The 16565-nt window shown below is 48.0% G+C and overlaps 2 protein-coding genes across 3 annotated transcripts; both read left to right on the top strand.

Annotated features, from left to right (window-relative positions):
• The first annotated feature begins 375 nt into the window (after positions 1-375).
• ALDOC (aldolase, fructose-bisphosphate C) lies at positions 376-4140 on the top strand. Of its 2 annotated transcripts, XM_032457623.1 has the most exons (10): positions 408-520; positions 1240-1294; positions 1721-1842; positions 1930-2141; positions 2252-2306; positions 2401-2561; positions 2683-2766; positions 3007-3181; positions 3309-3508; positions 3640-4140. In XM_032457623.1, the coding sequence occupies exons 3-10, from the start codon at positions 1731-1733 to the stop codon at positions 3733-3735; spliced, it is 1095 nt and encodes a 364-aa protein (XP_032313514.1). In that variant the 5' UTR covers positions 408-520; positions 1240-1294; positions 1721-1730; the 3' UTR covers positions 3736-4140. The 2 variants fall into 2 exon arrangements, with proteins under 2 accessions (XP_006184990.1, XP_032313514.1); XM_006184928.3 differs by lacking the exon at positions 1240-1294 and having other exon boundaries at positions 376-520.
• Positions 4141-5735: 1595 nt separating this feature from the next.
• Positions 5736-16317, top strand: PIGS (phosphatidylinositol glycan anchor biosynthesis class S). Its single transcript, XM_006184926.2, has 12 exons — positions 5736-5807; positions 6082-6221; positions 6307-6418; positions 8718-8807; positions 9078-9169; positions 10470-10677; positions 10960-11102; positions 11792-11906; positions 13102-13247; positions 13806-13906; positions 14686-14896; positions 15237-16317. Exons 1-12 carry the CDS (start codon positions 5774-5776, stop codon positions 15510-15512), a joined length of 1668 nt encoding a protein of 555 aa, XP_006184988.1. The 5' UTR covers positions 5736-5773; the 3' UTR covers positions 15513-16317.
• The last annotated feature ends 248 nt before the right edge of the window (positions 16318-16565 follow it).

Below are 16565 nucleotides of genomic sequence, written 5' to 3' on the forward strand. Positions count from 1 at the left end.
AAGTGGGTGAGGACAGAGAAACAGTTCCTTACTCAGTACCCTGTCTTGGACTCCCCACACTGTTGGTGCCTCTGTCCCAACTATCCCATCCTTGGTGATTGTTTAGGTGCCTCTCCTTCACCAGACCAGGCTTCATCCCCAACATCCAGCACAGTGCCCTGCACAAAGTAAAGGCAACTGTGGCAGAAATGAGGGCAAGGCCATTTCCTGCCCAGGGGACCCTGGTGGCAGGGATCCACGAGGTGGGAGGGGGACAGTTCACAACAACCTCCGAGATTCTGGCAACCTAGTCACTCCACCTCGTCGCCCCGCCCCTATAGGCGTGGCCTTACCGCAGACTCCAGTCCTGCGGAGGGGGCGTGGCCAGGGCCGGGACGTGCCGGCCCCGCCCACCGGGGAGTCACGTAGCTCTGCGGCATCCGCAGCCTCATTTAGAGGAGCCAGGGTTGGGTCCGCAGCAGCTTTCGTTCCTGAGCTCGAGCTGTTCCTGTAGCTGCCGCAGCTAACTCGCTGCGCACAGGTGAGGCCCAGGGAGAAGCGGGAGCTGCTCAGCCTTGCTGCTTCCTCTCCCTGACTCTTCTGTCATCCTTGCCTTGCTCCCGGGGGCCCCTTGATGTGCCTTCTCAGCTCTCTCCTTACCTTTTCTCTCCTTTCTGTCCACTGGAAACCCCATGGCTCAGCCTCTCCCACGGCACTTCTTCCTCTTAGCTCTCACGCCTGGACCTCAGCTTTTCCAGTCCCAACTCTTCCTCTGCTTACCGGGTTTTTCCTTGGGGTCAGCCTCTCCCACCTAGACCATTTTAAAAATTAATTAATTGATTAATTTTAAAATGGAGGTCCTGGGGATTAAACCCAGGACCTCGTGCATGCGTATGCTCTACCACTGAGCTATACCCACCCCCACTATCCAGACCATTTTAATCTCAGCCTCCTCCCTCTCCTAGGCTGAGTTCCTTCTCCAATTCTCCTGCCTTCTTGATCCTCCTAGTCTAGGTACCCTTTACCTATTTAGCCTGTCTCCCTGTCACCACCCCACTAGGCTTCTCCCTCCTCCTGCATCTCTCCCTTCTTTCCTCAGGCTCTCTCCTCATTCCTTTCAACTGTGATTCTCTGCTCTCATCTGCTGATTGCCTAGGCAGTCAGGTTTGGGCTATAGAAGAAGAGGTTATGGGAGCCTGTGGCCATGTTTTGTGACATTCCTACTCCCTACCTGCCCCTCCTCCCACCCTTTTCCTCCAGAAGCGGAAGGAAGAGGGAATAATGGGTGTTTTTGCCTCATTCTGAAGCCTTCGAAGTAAGTGCACTTTTCCTCAGAGCCCTGCTGAGAATGAGAAGAGGGAAGCTGGAAAGACCAGGGCTTGTGTCTACCTGAAGAAAGGGCCAAATTCAGTCAAAGAAGGATTGGCATCTTTGTCTGGGCAATAGTTTCTTAAGAAGATCTGTAGCTTCGGGGTTGCTCACCTCCCCATCCCCACCCTGGGGCTGGGAAGGGTGCCCACCAGGGACAAAAGGAGGTGTGGGAACTGGGGCCCTAAGCCTGTTAGCTGTCAGAGGGATTGTGGTGCCACTTCAAGGCCCAGGACTCCTGCCAAGGACTGATGCTCTGTTCCCAGCTCCTGCTTGTTGGGGAGAAGGAAAAGGTTGGCCCATATGGACAAGAGAGGAAGCAGAGGAGGTGGTGGGTGGGGTCCAGCTTTTATGTCTTGTCTCCATTCCACAGGGCTGTCACCATGCCCAACTCGTACCCAGCCCTTTCTGCTGAGCAGAAAAAGGAGTTGTCTGACATTGCCCTCCGGATTGTAGCCCCAGGCAAAGGCATTCTTGCTGCAGATGAATCTGTAGGTAGGTGGGGGCCTGTGGTTAGGTGGGGGTAGAGGTGGCCAGGGAGCCCTGGGGATGACCTTGACACCCTACTTTGTTTGCCCCCAGGCAGCATGGCCAAGCGGCTGAGCCAAATTGGGGTGGAGAACACGGAGGAGAACCGCCGGTTGTACCGCCAGGTCTTATTCAGTGCTGATGACCGTGTGAAGAAGTGCATTGGAGGTGTCATCTTTTTCCATGAGACATTCTACCAGAAAGATGATAATGGGGTCCCCTTCGTCCGTACCATCCAGGATAAGGGCATTGTCGTGGGCATCAAGGTGCAGCCACTGGCTTTGAATGGGGCTGAGCATGCAAATAGGTGTGTGCCTGTGAGAGATGGCAAGGAGAATCCGGCCTGGGTTCAGCCCTCTGCCTGTTTCCCCTACAGGTTGACAAGGGTGTAGTGCCTCTAGCTGGGACTGATGGAGAAACCACCACTCAAGGTACAGGATAGGTGGGCTTCAGGACCACAGTCTTGTTGGGTGGTTAATGCTGGCAAAGAAGGGCAGAGTAATGAGGCTGGCACTATGCCTGCAGGGTTGGATGGGCTCTCGGAACGCTGTGCCCAGTACAAGAAGGATGGCGCTGACTTTGCCAAGTGGCGCTGCGTGCTGAAAATCAGTGAGCGCACACCCTCAGCACTTGCCATTCTGGAGAATGCCAATGTGCTGGCCCGCTATGCCAGTATCTGCCAGCAGGTATGTGTTTGTGTGTGAGAGGAGGTCAGATGGGTGCTCTGTGCCTGGTGGGGAGAGGGTTACATGGCTTTCTTCCTTCCTACCTACCGCCCCTCCCAAGCTGCTCTGCTCTTACCTGCAGAATGGGATTGTGCCTATTGTGGAACCAGAAATCCTGCCTGATGGAGACCATGACCTCAAACGCTGCCAGTATGTTACAGAGAAGGTGAGTCTACATGTGGGCACAGACATATACGGCAGGGACAGCCTGACACGGAGGCTGTTCCCCACAGTCTCTGGCTCAGATGCAGGCACTTTCCTCAAGCACTCTTACTTGATCCCAGAACAGACCTGTGAGTCTGAACCTTACCCACCCTCACAGTCATGCCCACTCACCCCTAGACAAGGAGAGTAGTGCTGGAAGTGGCAGGGCCCAGAATCTTAGTAAACCTCCTCTGATCCCCAGGTCCTGGCTGCAGTGTACAAGGCCCTGAGTGACCATCACGTGTACCTGGAGGGGACCCTGCTCAAGCCCAACATGGTGACTCCCGGCCATGCCTGTCCCATTAAGTATAGCCCAGAGGAGATCGCCATGGCAACTGTCACTGCCCTGCGTCGCACTGTGCCCCCAGCTGTCCCAGGTACCACCCTGCTTCCAAACCTGTTCCTATCCCTGAGACCCATACTCAGGTTCTTTTTGCGGGCTTTAGGGGTTCCTTACCCTGGAAAAATAAGGAGTGACAAATGAGTTTGTTTTCTTTACCCTAGGGGTGACCTTCCTGTCTGGGGGTCAGAGTGAAGAGGAGGCATCTCTCAACCTCAATGCTATCAACCGCTGCCCCCTTCCCCGGCCCTGGGCCCTCACCTTCTCCTATGGGCGTGCTCTGCAGGCGTCTGCCCTCAATGCCTGGCGAGGGCAATGGGACAATGCTGGGGCCGCCACTGAGGAATTCATCAAGAGGGCCGAGGTTGGGAACTAGGGTTGGTGGTTGGGAAGGTAGTGTGTAGCCAGGCAGCGGGCAGCATCCAGAGGCTATAGCCTGGGCAGGGTTTGGCCCCTGTGGGCTGGGCCAGCCTACTTACCCGTCTCCTTTTCCAGGTGAATGGGCTTGCGGCCCAGGGCAAATATGAAGGCGGCGGAGAAGATGGTGGAGCGGCAGCACAGTCCCTCTTTGTTGCCAACCATGCCTACTGAGTACCCACTCCATACCACAGCCCTCGGCTTGACCACCTGCACCCAGTTTTGCCTGTAGTTATGGCCAGGGCCAAATAGCCATGCAGAGCAGAGATACCGCCATCCAGCACTGAGTCATCTTCCTTTTTTTCTCCTCCCCTCCCGTTTCCAATTGCTGCACCTGGGACCATTGGATGGGAGGATAGGGAGCCCCTCAAAGGGCAGGAGAACTTGCTAGAAGTCAGAGCAGGATGCCTGGGTCTCCCCCTGCCTCTTCCAGCTCCCACAATTTCCTCATGGTGGGGTTGCTTCTCCTTGGGCTTTCCTTGCCCGCCCTCTCTCCTGGGACCAGAGGGTAGGACACCAGAGCTGACTCATGCTTTGGGTACATACCATATAGCAAATAAATGGTAGCAAAACATGCTACTTTGTCTGTCTGTTTTACACATCCAATTCCCACCTCCATGTTTCTGATCTCTGCTGACTCTATCTCTGAGCCCTCTCTGACTGTGGAGGTGGAGAGGGTGAGTTTTGAGTTGTACTGGGCTTTAAGTTTATGGGGGATGGGCATACCCAGTCACCATTCCCAGCTCAGGCTCTTGCCTGTTCATGTCCAAGCTGGAGCGTGGCAGTGTGGAGGGCTGCTAGTCTTTCAGGAATTGCCACTTCAGAGGCACTTGGCTGCAGCTGCAGAAGGATGGAATGAGGCAAGACTTGAGCAACTCCTGAAGGCAGCTTTTGCACAAGGCCCAAAACTGGGATAAGAAAGGTTGGGAGTCTCTTACTTAGCTGTGTTGAGCCCTGCTGGGACTTCATGCATTTCGATAGGGGAAGCCACTGCAGGATGAGCACCTGGGCTTCTGCACAACAGGGAAAATCTGCAAGGCTCAGGACTGCCAGACTCAGCAGGGTACCTAGGAGGTTGCCAAGCGCTTTTGCCCACTCTCATTTGGGATAGATGAGGGCACAGAGGGAGCCAATTTAAGGGTCTGGGCAAAAGCAGACCTGGTGAGGTCTCATGCTGAACTTTGACCACTTGGCTGGTCAAGAAGCTGGGTCTATCTGAGCAGATGAAACAACGAGAGAACCTGCTGGTTGTGTTCTGTGTGAACTGGGGAGGCCATGCTCTATGTAAAGTACACAACAAATGCTCCATCCAGCTATTTAAAATTGCAATAGGGGAATGTGAGCCCAGTGTGGCCTGATCTTATATTAACAAAAATAGCTAATGCTTACATAGCACTTTCCTACCAGGTCCTATTCTAATCACTTTACATTTATTAACTCATTTACTACAACAATTTTATATAAACTGGATACTATTACTATCCCTATTTTAATATGAGGAAACAGGCCCAGAGAGGTTAACTTCTCAAGATCACTCAGGTTAAGTGGTGAAGCTAGGATTTGAACCCAAGTGATCAGGATCCAGAGTCTGTGATCATGAATTTTCAAGAATTTTAAGTCAAGTATCCAGACTTTTACAAGTTGGAAGTGAATTCAAAAGCATTTGAAAAATATTGAACGAGCCAAATATTCTAAAAAGATATTACTAGCTTGCATCTCCGGAAGAGGAGCTCTGTGATAGTGATGATAAGCAATGATCGTGATAGGTGACTTTTGATTGCTTTCCGTGTGCCAGGCCCCATTCTTTACATGAATGGCCTCAATTTAGTAAATATCTCCATTTTTCATGTGAGAAAACTGAGGCTTAGAGCTTCCTGTGGTCGTCCAGCTAGTATTTAACAGCTGCAGAGTTTGTGCTCTTAACCTTTGGGGCTAGGAGTATGTTCCATAAGGAAGGAGGGCACTAATCAAGTGAATGTTTTTTGACAACGCCGCAACCCGCTACTGAACCATCCCTCGGCGCCCGGGTAACCTCCTTTCAAACTTCGGACCCCGCTCACCTATCGCCTGTTTTTATCCGCCTGCGAGCCTGAAGTGCCGCTCGTGATTGGCCGCGATCGCTGCCGTAGGCTCGCCCCCTCCTTACGGGTTTCCGATTGGGGGAAGCCTATGTAGCTCCGCCCCTCGGCGGCCAGGGCAATCGGAAGCAAGCATGGCGGCCGCCGGGGCTGCAGCAACAGATCTAGGTGCGGTAACATTCGAGTGGGGACTGCGGCTCGTGGATCGCGAGGGCGGAATGCAGGGGTGGCGATTGTGGTGTGCCAGAGGTCCCACGGACTGGGGGTCGGGGTTCGCCTCAGACAGGATCCCTTCAGACTGGGGCCTGGGCCTCTCGCACGGGAATCCCTACGAATGCGGGCCGAGAGGCTCTGAGTACAGGTTGCCCGGGCTCCGCGTCGGGGGTAGGGCTAGCACCCGAGCCCACCTCTGGCGCCTCAGTGGATCCCCCCGTTCCCCTAGAGGTGGTCCGAGGCAAGCGCGCCGCACTCTTCTTCGCTGCGGTGGCCATCGTGCTGGGGCTACCGCTCTGGTGGAAGACCACGGAGACCTACCGGGCCCCGTTGCCTTACTCCCAGATTAGAGGGCTGAATTCCTTGCAGGTAAGATCTCGGTGGTGGAGGGCCAGGGGACAGCCCACTGGCAAGGTGGAGACTCAGCTGATGGCCCTGACGCTTCTTCCCCTAGCTCCGGCTCATGGTGCCAGTTACCGTCGTGTTTACCCAGGAGTCAGTGCCCTTGGACGACCAGGAAAAGCTGCCCTTCACCGTTGTGCATGAGAGAGAGATCCCTCTGAAGTGTGAGTTCCTGGGGGTAGGGTGGTCCAGGGCTACCTTTCTGGTCTGAGCTCAGTCCAGAGATAGGTTGGATAGGAGGACCATGAGTATCCCGTAAAGGTAATTAAAAACTTATTTAAAAGGCTTCTCTGAATGAACAGTGTGTTAGGTTAGAAGAAAAGCAGCTTTATATTCAGTATTTATCATTAAGGTGGCAGTTTTATTCATGAAATAGTGATGCTACCTGATCAGAAGCAGTTGATGCTCATTAGGGGATAGGGGAGGAAGTGGGATGTAGTGGAATGAAAACAAGGTTTGGAATCAATTACGACTTGTATGCAGGCCTTATTTAGTTTACCATTAAGCACTTCTGAGTGTTAGGTACTCTTCTTACATATCAGGAATTTGGGGATGAATAAGAAATTGATAATGTGAGAAAATTTTAAAAAATTAAAAATTCATACATAAAAAATAGAGAAATTGATAATGGTTTCAAGAAATTCATAGGTAGGGGATAGAGACACTTAAAGAAATCACAGTAGAAATATACAAATATATAAGAAACAGAGATTGTACTTAAGAAAGAAGCTACAACTGTCTTGGAGGAAAGAAAGGTAGAGAAGGTTACAAAGGTTGTAATTTTTAAGTTGAATTTTTAAAGGCTGTGTAGGAATTCAGGTTAAATTAGGAGAGGAGTGAGAGATTAGCATTAGCCAGTAATAATGATGGTTAATATTAGTTGTTCATTATATGCTAGAAAATAGGTGAAGCACTTTAAATGTGTTGCCTCATTAAATCCTAACTTTATGATCTCCATTTTTTAAAATCTCTTTTGTCTCTTTTATCAGCCTCCCCTACCCCATCCCAATATGCTTTTTTTCATTGATTTGTTGGAGAAACCAGGTCATTTGTTTGACAGAACATCTAACATTCTGGATTTGGCAGATTGCTTCCTCCTAGCTGCATTTAATATATTCCTCTATTACTCATATTTCTTATAAACTGGTAGTTCGATCTAGAGGTTTGATCAAAATCAAGTTTGATTTTTTAGGCAAGACTACTTTATAGTTGGTGTGGTGTACTTCCTATCACTTTGTATTGTGTAATGGCTGGTTGTTTCACTTTGGGTTATACAAAGCTGATTTAGTGAGTTAAGTTATTGTCAGCTTGATTTCTTTATTTTAGTTCCCTGTCAACCTTTCATCTGATGGCTTTAGCATCCGTTAATACTGAAATCCATCTCATTAGGTTGCAAAATGACAATTTTAAAATTCTATCATTTCTTCCGCATATATGACCTGGAATTCTTCTATAAAGAAGAACTTCAATAAATTTTAGTTTCAGCTTGTCATATTCCAGGGGGCAAAAAAAAATCTTTGGGGCTGCCTTACATGTTTAGATTAACTTGGAGAGAATTGACATCCTTAGAATATTTAGTCTTTCCATCTAGGTGCCATGTATGTTTTTTCCATTTTATTCAGATCTTCTTTTATGTCAATGAGTAAAGCCCTGGGGTTTTTTTTTCCTGATACTTCTGTACATTTATTCCTGGGTATTTTTATGTTCTTTATAATGGCTGCGATTGGGATTTTTTTTTTTAAAGGTTTCAAGTTCAATAGTCACACTCTCTCAAAATACAAAAAGCAGGTACAATTCAACTAAACACAGAAGCTTGATTGGGATTTTTAAAAAATAGTTGCCTTCTTAATTGGGTATTGCGGGTATTTATCAGAAATCTATTGATTCTTGCATATTCTTGTAACCATTTTTTAGTAGGTTCTCTTTGATTCTCTTGGAAAATAATTTATCTTTTTTCACTTATTGCATTGATCAGGAACTTCAGAAAGAGCAGTGCTGAATAATAGAGAAGATAGCAGGCATTCTTGATTTATTAGTAATTTTAATGGAACTGTATTTACTGTTTTGTTATTAAGTGTACATATTATTTTTATCAAGAATGTTCACTGAAAAAAAAGGATGTTCACTGAGTTTATTTTGAGGCACCTATTGAAGTGATCATGTGGTTTTTCTCCCTTTACCTGTTAATGTAATGAATATTATAATGGATTTCCCTGTAGGAGGGTACTTCAGGTTGAAGGTAGTGTGTCTACAGGCAGAGGCAAGAGCTGGGCAAGTGGAAGAGGTAGAATGTTTGTGTTTATATCATCCATCCAGCAATCATTAGAATTGGCTGTTGCTTCTTGGTCTTTCTCTGCAAACAGTCTTGCTGCTGTCCTCAGACACTGGACAGTGTTAGGGCTGGAAAGGTGGGCAGAGGTCTGACATTTACTCTCCTCTTCATGCTTCTTCCTTTTCTCTCAGACAAGTTGAAAATCAAATGCCGTTTCCAGAAGGCCTATCGGAGGGCTTTGGACCATGAGGAAGAAGCCCTGTCATTGGGCAGCATACAAGGTACTGGAAGGGGTGATCATTTTAATAGGAAGCCCTCTTTTTCCTTCTCTAAGTGTATAGTTTCCGTACCTTGTCTTTACTCCAAACTCTCTCTGGGAAGGCTGGGAATGAGACACCTTGTGTTTCAGCCTGGGCCACTGAGGGCCAAGCCTGGCCACGGTGTCAGCTGGGTGTGAGTGGGAGGTAGAGTGATGGATTCGGCACTGTGGGGGCCAGAGGGAGAGGGAATGGTGTTTTTGCTCCTGGTACACCATCTGCTCTTGTCTCCAGAGGCAGAAACCATGTTGGCTGAGCCACCGGAACAAGCAGAGGGCTCCCTGACTGTGTATGTGATCTCTGAACACTCCTCACTTCTCCCCCAGGTAGGGAGAGCAGAGAGGCTGCGACCCTGCCTTATCCCTTCAGCTCATTCTCTCCTAAGTCTTCTCCTCCTTGCGCTATTGTGCATTTCTTCCATTTGCCGCAGAAAATGCTCAAGAATTTTTAAAAAAATATAATTATTAATTTATTTATTGGCTTGTTTATTTATTTATTATTAATGGAGGTACCAGGGGTTGAACCCAGGACCTCATGCACGCAAGGCATCATGCACTCTACCACTGAGCTCTACCCTCCCCCCTCAAGTATTTTTTAAACAGAATGCAAAGAGAGGTTTTTTCATTGACTCTGGGTCTTTCTAAATCCAAGGCTTGTGTGTGGTTCAACCTCCAGTGACCATTTAAAGTGGAAAAAAAAAAAATCAGGTTTGAAAGAAGCTGGTTTGAATGGATTGTGATAATATAAGCAATACACTGACCTCTTCACTTTATGAGCAAAAGGCTCAGTGGGAGCTATACCAGGTACCATTTTATTTTTAAGTTTGTAATGAAATATTTAATTATTACAAAAAGATGAAAGAAAAATTTAATGAACATCTAAGTACTCACCCGGAGCTTGCAAACTACAATATAGTGCATCTCCGTGGTTATACCCCATTCCCTTTCGGCCCAAGGTAACCATATTTTGTATCCTTTTCTTTTCTTTCACATTTTATCACATAGGTTGTATCTTTATAAACAATATATTTAATTTTACAAGTTTTTGAACTTTATATAAATGGTATAATTTAGCACACGTTCTTCCCTGGTTTTCATTTTGCTCAACATTTATGTTTGAATCATCCATGATAATACATGTAGTTGAATTTAATGTGTTCATTTAAAATTCTGTCTAATGTTTCATTGTACAAACATATCACAGTTTATCCACCCTGCTGCTGATGGGTATTTGGACTGTCTCCAGTTTTATACTATTAGAAATAATGCTGCTGTGAAAATTCTTCTGCTTGCCTCTTTGCCATTTACTTGTATCAAACTTTCCAGTTGTGTGTTTATTCCACTTTTCTCACTCAGCATGCCATCTCTTAGTTTCCAGCCCGTAACAATTTAAATATTTCCTGGATCTATGTTAACTGGAAAGGAGAAGGGAACTGAAATGAATGAAAACACTCACATACACCTATTACTCAGAAATGCTGGGATAATAGTTCACTCTGAATCTAGAGAGAGGTACAGGCCTGTTGGTCGGTGGCAAAAGGCCAGATTCTCAAAGACAGGGACCAGACTGCTCTTCTGCTTTCCTCTCTGAGCCATGGACATTCTGTCCCTTGCTTGTCTCTCACAGGATATGATGAGCTACATTGGGCCCAAGAGGATGGCAGTTGTGCGGGGGATAATACACCGCGAGGCCTTTAACATCATTGGCCGCCGCATACTCCAGGTAGCCCAGGCCATGTCTTTGACTGAGGATGTGCTTGCTGCGGCCCTGGCTGACCACCTTCCAGAGGACAAGTGGAGCTCTGATAAGAGGCGGCCTCTCAAGTCCAGCTTGGGTAAGATGACCAGGCTTTGCTGTGGGCAGGGAGAAGGAAATGAATTATTGGAGACATCGGGGCAGGAAGGGAATCTGCATGCAACCTCTTTACTCCTTTCTTCTGTGGTTTCATCTTTTTCTTAAAGCACTCAGTGTTCCTCATCCCAGTTTTATCCTCCCGTGGTTCCATGCTGGCAACCAGCCCCATCCTGGGGGCGGGAAACAAGTTCAGATCAGCCAGGGATACAGGCTGCCTTTGAGCCACAGAAGCCTCTGACTTCCCTGACTCCTGTTTCTATAGGCTATGAAATCACCTTCAGTTTACTGAACCCCGACCCCAAGTCCCATGACGTCCACTGGGACATCGAGGGGGCTGTCCGGCACTATGTGCAGCCCTTCCTGAATGCCCTCAGTGCTGTGGGCAACTTCTCTGTAGACTCTCAGGTGAGTCTGGGAGTGAGCTGAGGAGCCCTTTTCCTGGCTGTACCATCCTTTTCAAAGTCGCTCTGTATTTAGTGTTTACAAATGTAGTCTGTTTTTCCCTCTCTCAGAGATTCTGATTTCCCGTGTACGCCTGTGGTTCTGGGGTCTACTTTCCCTCTATGGTGTCCAGCTTGGGGAGTTTGTCAATGCTTGTTAAAAAACTAACTTCCTCATGGCTCCCTCTAGACTGTATTCACCAGTTGTGTTATCCATGGGGAACTTCCTAAAAAAAAAACTTTCTGAAATATGTTAACGTAGTAATAGTAAAGATGAAAAATGTAACTTTCTGAATCAGACAGTGTCCTCAGAGAATATGTGGAAAAAATTTTTATCAGGTCGTGGTAGTGGGAGGAATTACTTCTGAACAACTGACGTGATTTGATCTTGTGGACACTGAATTATGCTATTTGTTTAGGCTGTTAGAAAGCCTAGTAAAATATGTGATTTTCAAAGCCTAGATTTAGCGTATTAACTTTCCCCTTAGATTTGTTATTTTTTCCCTACTCCTCTTTTCTCTCAGCCCTGTTTTTGCCTCTTAGAGTTTACCTTGTCCTAATTGTTATCTTTTTAAGACACCTCAAATCTTTTCTTAGGACAAAGTGGAATATAAATTAGTAAACAAAATAATGTCCTCCCTCTTGGCTCTACAGATCCTTTACTACGCAGTGTTGGGGGTAAACCCCCGCTTTGACCCAGCGTCCTCCAGCTACTACTTGGCCGCACACAGCCTCCCCCATGTCATCAACCCAGTGGAGTCCCGGCTTGGTGAGCTGAGGATAAGGGTCTTTCTGCCAGGTTGGGGAGGGACCTTGAAGGCTCAGCCTAGGGTGGGAGGCGGGTTGTATATATTGATGGCTCCCAAATTGGGTTGGTCTGAGGAAGTGCTGGGCATTTAGGCTCTTTTTTCATTCAGACTCTCATCTCCATCTCCACACTGTCATATCCAAAAGCATTTATGAAATATTCCTGGCACTTTCTATAAATGAATGGATAATCTGTCTCACTCCCTGCAAGCCATCCAGGAATGATACGGGCCACACATGTAGAAAAGACAACAACAGAAGTACATGAAGGCAGAATTTGAATTGGCACTTCTCCTGATTGAGATTGAGGAACCTTGAAGCTAGGATTCCAGTTTTTCATTTTGGAGCTGGTACCTAGGAAGAGTAGGTGTGACCAAGAACTGTAATAGAAACCGAAGTGAGTAGATCACTAGTTGTAGAATTTCAGGCAACAGGGTTAGGCCAGTGTGGACCAAGGGGTATGGTAGGAGTGGCGCATGAGGCCTTGGTGGATTCTTCCTTCCTTCCTTCCTCCCTCCCCTTGCCTTCCCTCCTTCCTCCAGCAAACAAAGGCCTAAGGATTGCTTTATGGCACTGCTGACTACAGAGATAGAAGGGGATTTCAGGCTAGGGAATTATGAGCTTAGATGCAGAAGAGTTAAGATCATGAAAACATTCAGGAAACTCAGAGAAATTTAGTGTGGCTGAATAGTGAGAGAGTGACCAAGATGACGCTGCCAAGGCAGGCAGGCACCAGATCATAGAGGACCATGTTAGAGTTTAAACTAACCTGGTATGGATAGTTGACCATTAAAAGATGTTAAGCAGGAACTGACAAGAGGTCAGATTTGTACTTGTGCATAAAACATATGTTATAGTAATATGGGGGCACTGTGGCAGTGGCCAAGAGAGCTGTCTTGGGGGGTACCTGTTAGGGGAGGGGCGATTTTAGGAGCAGTTTGGGGCTGAGGACTGCACTTCATGTGTGTGGCACATCTTGGGAGAATGTTCAGAGGTTCATTACCACAGAAACCCAGGCCTGGAGGATATTCTAGTGATTATCAGTTGGAGAAGATGAGGCCCTGAGTGAGTGACCAGCAAGTTAAAAGGCTGACCTGGAACAAAGATCTAGGTCCAACGTGTTTGGTATTCTGATTGCCCTTCTCTTTGTACCACAGGATCCAGCGCTGCCTCCCTTTACCCTGTGCTCAACTTTCTACTCTATGTACCTGAGCTGGCCCACTCCCCCCTGTACATTCAGGACAAGGATGGGGCTCCAGTGGCCACCAACGCCTTCCACAGTCCCCGCTGGGGTGGCATTATGGTAATGGTCACACCATGCAGATCTGGGAGCCCAAGCTTCAAGGACAGACAGATGTTCCCTGAGACTGTCCCTTTTGTTGTTTCTCTGGCATCCTTTGTGGCCCGGCCTGTGGTGGGACCGGCATCAAGGTGTGAGGGTGCTGTGATCCCCTCCTCTGCCAGCCCCACTGCTTCTTATTTCTGTCAGTGTTTCTGTAATAGGACCCTTTTGGACTTGCAGTTTGCACTGACTTAGGAGTATTCTGTGTATATCTTAGCTCTCGGCCCTGTTTGTGGAAGTCTTACAAGGTTGGGAACTTTGTCTCCCCTGTTAGACTGAGAGTGTCTCATGGGTAGGAACTCTAAAATGGAATAAAAAAAAAATTTCTTTAACAGGACTTTTGGGGGGATAATGGACACAATTTATATAAAGCTCCAAATAGCAGGTATTCCAAAAATATTGTAATTTCTAAAGAGCACAGAATACGTCTTCCTTTTCTCTCTCGGCCTCCAGAGTGTCGAGGGCAGAGCTGTGTATGGTCCTGGCATGATTTTGAGGCAACCTCATTTCCCCCTGCAGGTTTACAATGTGGACCCCAAAGCCTACAATGCCTCGGAGCTGCCAGTGAGAGTCGATGTGGACATGGTGCGAGTGATGGAGGTGTTCCTGGCTCAGTTGCGGTGAGATCCTGGGGGATTCACTTGGGGGCATGGCTGCTGAGTCTGACCCCAGTCTCCTGGGCTGACTGGCATGAACTCTTACTTGCCAGAGATACCTTGGCTGTGCCTAGAGCCCCCAAGAAAAGTTTCCAAGGATCACTTCATCTGTCTCTAAGAAGGACTAGTTGCTAACAAAAACTGTTTTAAGAAAAATCGACCTATGAATGTCAGGTCCATGAGTGTGATTAGGGGTGCTTAAGAAAATAGCTGTTAATTCTTATGCTAACAGATCCCTGATGGAGACTGCCTGACGGCCAATGTTGAGGATTCTAAGGCTCTGTCTGGGCTCATCAGAAAAGAGGATTCTGGTTGATTAGCAATGTCTGCCATGAATGCACGATTAGAGAGGCACAGCGCACCTGCCTTGTCAGAGGTGGTCTTAGATCATCCCTTAGCTAAGGTTCAAGGGCCCCATTTGTTCAAAGAGAAGGTAGACAGGGTGAGGGGAATTAAACTAAGTTGGTGTTATCATAAATATTTTAGCCATGGAACCTTTTTTTCACATAAGATCTTGGAAGTCCAATGTAGAAACAGGTAAAAGTGAAAACACTGGTTAGAGCAGGGCTTGGGGCTTCAGAGTGCTTAGTGTTGCCGTTCACCCCCCAAGACCCTGAGGCACTTCCTACAAACCCTGTGGTTCTGGGTAAGACTGAAAATCCTAGTAGTTACTCTAGGAATCTTAACCATCTTCTCCCACCTTCTAGTCTCAGCCCCTTTGACCTTCTTCACTGTTCCTGCAGGCTGCTCTTTGGGATTGCTCAGCCCCAGGTGCCTCCAAAATGCCTGTTTTCAGGGCCTAAGAATGAAGGGCTGATGACCTGGGAGCTAGATCGGCTGCTCTGGGCTCGGTCAGTGGAGAACCTGGCCACAGCCACCACCACTCTCACTTCCCTGGCCCAGCTTCTGGGCAAGATCAGCAACATTGTCATCAAGGACGATGTGGCATCTGAGGTAAGCAGGCAGGGGATGGATTCTGTGGCCCAGGATTGGAGTGGCCAGCAAGGGCCAGGGTGTGGTGAACCCAGAGAGCCATTTGAGGTGCAAGCAATGTGTGGGCATGCCATCCTTGAGTACCCCAGACTTCCTCCCCAGTAGGAGTCCAGATGGGGGTGTGAGGTATTAGGCAGGCACTAAGAAAATACACCCTAGCCCTTTTACTACTAGTCTCCATATATCCTGGGTGAACTCCAGGCAACCTGTCTGGTAGACGAAAGACACAGTGAGGCCCTCTCCCACCCTCCCCACCAGCTGATGCCTAGGACTTATTGGTAACCCCCTGCTCCCTTCCTAGGTGTACAGGGCTGTAGCTGCAGTCCAGAAGGCAGCGGAGGAGTTGGCTTCTGGGCACCTGGCATCCGCCTTTGTTGCCAGCCAGGAAGCTGTGACATCTTCAGAGCGTGCCTTTTTTGATCCTTCGCTCCTCCACCTCCTCTATTTCCCTGATGACCAGAAGTTTGCCATCTACATCCCACTCTTCCTGCCTATGGCTGTGCCCATCCTTTTGTCCCTGTTCAAGATCTTCCGGGAGACTCGCAAGTCCTGGAAAAAGCCAGAGAAGATAGACTGAGCAGGGCAGCATCTCAGTAGGAAGCCTTCCTTTCTGGTCAGGATGAGAGTTGTTAGATTGAGAGGCAGGTAAATGAGGCCCTTCACGGGTGACTTGTCTCCAGCCTCCTCTGTCGCCACTCTAGCAGTCAAAGTATAACACTCCAAGAGGGTTTCATCCTTCCTTTCCTTTCTTCTGGCTCAGGTCCCCCCCCACTTCATCCCCCCTACCCCATCCTCAAAAGACACATCATCTGGGTCTTCTTAACTTGGTTTAAACTTGAAGGCCCTTTTCTGTCTCCCTCTGGAGTAGGGGCATCTTATGCCTCTGCCCTATTCCTCACAGTCCTCTTGCACTGAGCCCTGGGTTGGATTCTAGGCCCCTCCCCTCCATGCTTCTCTCTGACCCCTCAGGGAAAGCCCTAGCACTGGTCTCATGGAAGGGGCCAGGTACCTGTCACTTCTGGGCCCTTCTCCCTTACTCCCCTCCCTCCTGGCTGGCTACACCTGTTGGGTGAAGCCTGATGCTATATGTGGCAGAGGTTCTCTACCCTTTCATAGAGGCAGTGTGGTACAGCAGGGAGAGTTCCGGGTTTGAGATCAAACATGCCTGAATTCAAACCTTGCTTCTGCCCTTATCATCTAGGGAGCTTTGAATAAGCTACTTAGTCCTCTCTGAGCCTCAGTTTTTCATTGTTAAAATAGCTCTAATGATACCTCCCTTACAAGGTGGTTGTGAGGATTAAATGTGATGAGCATGTGAAAGTGTCTGGCATATTCTAGGCTCTCAATAAACATCGAATGAATGTGAATTGGAATGATACAAACTATGAGCATACCTTTCATTCTTTATTCGTGTATAAGTAATGATTTCCTGGTAACTGTTCTCTTGGGCTCGCTAGTCCACTTTGTTTCCATCTAGTCATGTGCCCTTCCTGCCTCCCTGTCCTGGAGGGCCCTGTGGTGACTAGACACTTGTAGACTTTTGTCCCTCAGTATATCCTGGGTTGTAGCATCTACTTCTGCTTTTTAGCAGGGGGTCTGGGAGATAATAGCTTGTACCAGTGTAAGCCCT

The sequence above is a fragment of the Camelus ferus genome, chromosome 16 (genome assembly GCF_009834535.1).
Source record: "Camelus ferus isolate YT-003-E chromosome 16, BCGSAC_Cfer_1.0, whole genome shotgun sequence".
Classification (NCBI taxonomy): Eukaryota; Metazoa; Chordata; class Mammalia; order Artiodactyla; family Camelidae; genus Camelus; species Camelus ferus.